General features: G+C 51.6%; 1 protein-coding gene across 3 annotated transcripts in view; it reads right to left on the bottom strand.

Moving 5' to 3' along the window:
- The window catches only part of Pik3r5 (phosphoinositide-3-kinase regulatory subunit 5), a 65,146-nt gene that overhangs the window by 5,687 nt on the left and 55,405 nt on the right, over positions 1–4,054 (bottom strand). For all 3 annotated transcript variants that reach the window (XM_010614971.1, XM_010614968.2, XM_010614970.2), the window contains exons 7-9: positions 1,462–1,636; positions 750–903; positions 197–280 (exon numbers count right to left, since the gene is read on the bottom strand). In XM_010614971.1, the coding sequence (XP_010613273.1) occupies positions 197–280; positions 750–903; positions 1,462–1,636 (413 nt within the window). The remainder of the gene's footprint in view (positions 1–196; positions 281–749; positions 904–1,461; positions 1,637–4,054) is intronic.

Here is a 4,054-nt window from a genome sequence, read left to right as displayed (position 1 = left end):
GGCCCTTGTACTTGAAGAAGAGCAGAAGGGGGATCAGGGCCGGCACAGGACTCAGCGTGCCTGCCTTTGCTCTGCTTAGAGCCTGTGTAGGGAGCAGGGTGTGTGGGAGTGCAAGGCAGCAGCATAGACCCAGAGCCAGAAGGAGAGCTTGGGCATTGTGGGGCTAGGAGCCCCCGGGACCCAGCCTGTTCCTTACCAAAGCTATCCTGGTTCCAGCTGTAGGTATAGCACCTGGCAACAGGGATGGGGATGGTGTGGAGCTTCCCAGGGTTTGCAGTATCTGTAAGTACGAGGAGGGCAGGAGAAGAAGGCTGAGAAAGGGCCTTGGAGGATGGCTACCCAGTCCCCTTGCCTTAAAGAAAAGGTCAGACTTAGAGAAGGACTGGAAGAACACCAGGTTTCTGGATGGGCTAAGACTGAGTTACAGCCAGGATGCCTAACTCGCAGCCAGAGGGCCTTCTTTGACGCATGCCATGTGGATGCCACGGCCTTGACTAGTCTTGGCGAGACGGCCAAGTCAGAGCCTCTGAGCATTATCTTACTGCGTCCAAATCCTCTGTGCCCTGGGTAAGCCCTGTCTATTCAAGCCTGCACCTGCAGACAGGACAGATGTCCTGAGGAATGATGGAGCAATGAGATAGTGAAGAACTCAGACCCTGGCAGGCAGTGGGGTACAAGTCCCCAGGCCCACTGGACTGCACACCCTGGGCTGGAGAAAGTGGGCAGAACTCCCTATCCCAGAGCCTCACCTAAGACCCCAGTGAAGCCGGCCTTTTCTCCTACTGCCTGCAGTTTTGTTCTGAGCCACTGCCGGGCCTCTGCCGCATCCCCGATGTTGGACGCCAACTCCTGTGCTTCTGCCGTCTCTGTGAAGATGTCCTCGAGCTCTGCCAGAGCCTTTGACTGAAAGACCAAGAAGCGACAAGATTTGCTCCTGTCCTGTGGCCTGGCCACCTGCCTTAGCTCCCAGGGTCTCACCAACAGCAGCAGGGACCAGTCTGCTGCCTGGCCTCACTGCCTACTTCTGTGATGACCATCCAGGGAGCTGGACCACCCTCTCCCTCCCCTATGCTCTCAGGAAATGGTCAGGAGAGAAAGGCCCAGAGGCAAGGCACTGCAGAGCAGGAGGGACTTCAGATCCTCACTGCACCCCAGAGGGTCCACAGGGGAAAAGGCTGTACAAGGTGACACAGGTTACTGATCACAAAGCCAGGACTAGAAGCCAGCCTTCCATCTAAAGCTCCCTCCCACTGCCACGCTAAGTCCCTTCTTCTGAGGCACCAAGCATCAGCCCCCAGCCCCACTGCCCAGGGTGCCACTCAACTCTGGCCACCCAACCACTGCCTTGCCATGATCCTTAGGTTGAGGGAGGCCAGTGTATACCAGAGACGGCAGCCCAGACGGAGCAGAGAAGGGGCTGTGCCTCTATAGAAGAGCTTTGTCAGGGCCCTGGGTCCCTACCTGTAGCTTGCAGTGCAGACCTGGGAAGTCACAGTGGGCCCCAAAGGTGGACTGGAAGGCATGCAGGAGCAAGGTAGTGTAGGTGCTATGGGGTGAGTGCCCAGGCGCACTCAGCTTGTTGGCCACGGTGAGAAATTCGGCCTCCACCTCCACTGGGTTCAGCAACAGCACCGTGCTGGGAACACAGAGGGCCGGCTATGGGACCTGGGGACAGGCCAAAGCCCGAGGTATTGCTGCATGCCCCAGACCGCCTCACACCCCAGCAGGACCTGCACAGGAGGCCAGCAGAAAGTGACAGCAGGAGGCCGGGAGAAAGGCTGAGGGGCTGGAGGGTCCGCTTTCCAATGGAGACATTTGAAGCTGACTTTTGAGTATTTTCTAGCTAGAGCTTTCAAAGACCTTTTCAAAACTGAGCTTTATTTTTTTAAAATGCATTCTACCCTTATTTTTTATATAAACACCTTTTCCTACTGGATATCTGAATGGTCACAAATTACTCAAAAGAGGAGTTTAGTCAAGGTCCTGAAGCCAAGCAACCTTTTTTTGGGTACCAGGCATTGAAATCGGGTCCTTGTGCTTGCGAGGCAGGTGGTGGAACCACTGAGCTAAATCCCCAGCCCTAGCTAAGTAACCATTTTAAAGGAGTGGGGGTGTGTGTGTGCTGAAATTACTCATGGCATGGGGTGGGATCTAGTTCTTCTGCTTGTGGAAGCACATTTTCAATGTGCCCAAAGCAGGCAAACATCAGGCTGGGAGGGGAGTGTTACTCAGCCAGCTCCACCTCCCTTCCTGCTGGATCTATAGATTCCCTTTTGGTGCCCATGTTTAAATCTCTTTATTGTGGACACTTTCAACACACCCAAATGTTAAGAGAACTGTGAAGCCCAAGGTGCTGGTAACAGGTAACCACACACAGCCTTCTCACCCCCCACCAAGACTGCCACACTGTGTGATCTCAGAGCAAGCTGGAGCCAGCACGGGATTATACCCATAGGTGCTCCAGGATGAACTACTCTAGCTTCTCACAATTCTACACTGTGTTGAAACCCAAGGCGAAGCAGCACCATGCAGACAGGGTCCCTTCCAGGCTCTGTGGTTATCTGTTCCAGGGCATGGAGACAGGACAGAGTCTGCATCGACTGGAGAGAGACTGGTTTTGATTTCTCCACGTGTGAGACAAGGGAGGCAGCCCTTTAGGCTGAGCCTTTGATCCTCCTTCTGTGGACATGCGCTGAGCACCACCGTGGGCAGGACTGGCTTAGACGAGCCCTTGACCTCGCTGCCTTGCAGGATTTCTCTGCCGAAGACCTTGGCATCAGTCCCAGTTTCTAGATTATGAAAGTGGGTTCACCTTCTTACTCTCAGCCCTTCTCACTCGCCTCTCTGTGCCTCAGTTCCCTTACCTGGAGAACACCTTTCTCACAGAGTTAACTTGAGCATTAAATAAGTTAACACATGTAAGGATGATTAGAATAACGCCCAGAGCCCAGTGACTGCCTGAAAGGTGTTGGTGATTACTCACCAGCCTCAGCCTCCTAAAGGTATCTTTTTTTTATTTGCTAAACTACAGTGGCCCCTCCCCCCACTTATCCAAGGTTTCATTTTCCTGCAATCAGGCAGGCTCTGAAAATATGAGATGAAAATGCCCAGGAATAAACCGTCTATCTAAAGCATAAAAATAAATAAATTAATTAAATAAATGGCACAGCATGCCGAGCAGTGTGTTGAAGTCTCGGGCCGTACAGCTTCATCTCACCAGGATGTGATTCACCCCTGGTCTAGCACATCTGAATTGAGTACATGACCCATCCACTAAGCCACAACACTCACATTGATTGTGTCTGGGCTCAAGTAAGCCTTATTTTACTTAATAATGACCCTAACGTGCAAGAGGAATGGGGCTGGCATTTCAGATACCACTGAAGAGGAATGAAGTGAAAATTCTCAGAACACAAAGGGCAATCCAAAATATGATGAATGTTTACACTTTAAAAATTATTTCAGCAAAAGACACACCACCACTCATCCCCCTCCCCATTGATCTTGGCAATGTGTCTGTCTCTTGACTGCAGTAAAACTGGTTCTATGTTCACCGAATTTTCTGATCACCCCATATGTAGCGTTGGTTACTATCCACAGTCAGCAGGTAAGAGGATTGCTGTGCAACATCTTTATGTCCTTGCTGTCTCTCTTGACACCTCCCTCAGGCTTTCTTGTTTGCTTACTCTTACCTGCAAGTGTTTGTAGTGTCTCAGAAGCATTGGGCTGCTAGAATCTCTGAGCTGCTGGAGGCTCAGCTCTTGGGCTCCCAGTGTGCCAAAGTGGCACAGGCAGATGACACCTACACACTTCCAATACTCCAGAGGGTCCCTCAGAATGGTCCCTCTTTCTTTCACTCTCAAACTGCAGGCCACCACCCAGGAGTAAGTAATGAAATCACTTTGGGAAGCCCCAACCAGAACTTATTATTTAAATGAAATCAAGTAGATTAGGGCAGAGAGCTTGTCCTAGGTGGTAGGGGTAAGTTTCATTCCATGAAACTTGTGTGTGTGTGTGTGTGTGTGTGTGTGTGTGTGTGTGTGTGTGTGCGTGC

This window comes from Fukomys damarensis, unplaced genomic scaffold (assembly GCF_012274545.1).
Source record: "Fukomys damarensis isolate Sample0158 unplaced genomic scaffold, DMR_v1.0_HiC HiC_scaffold_13, whole genome shotgun sequence".
Classification (NCBI taxonomy): Eukaryota; Metazoa; Chordata; class Mammalia; order Rodentia; family Bathyergidae; genus Fukomys; species Fukomys damarensis.
This window is presented reverse-complemented; position numbering and strand designations above follow the sequence as displayed.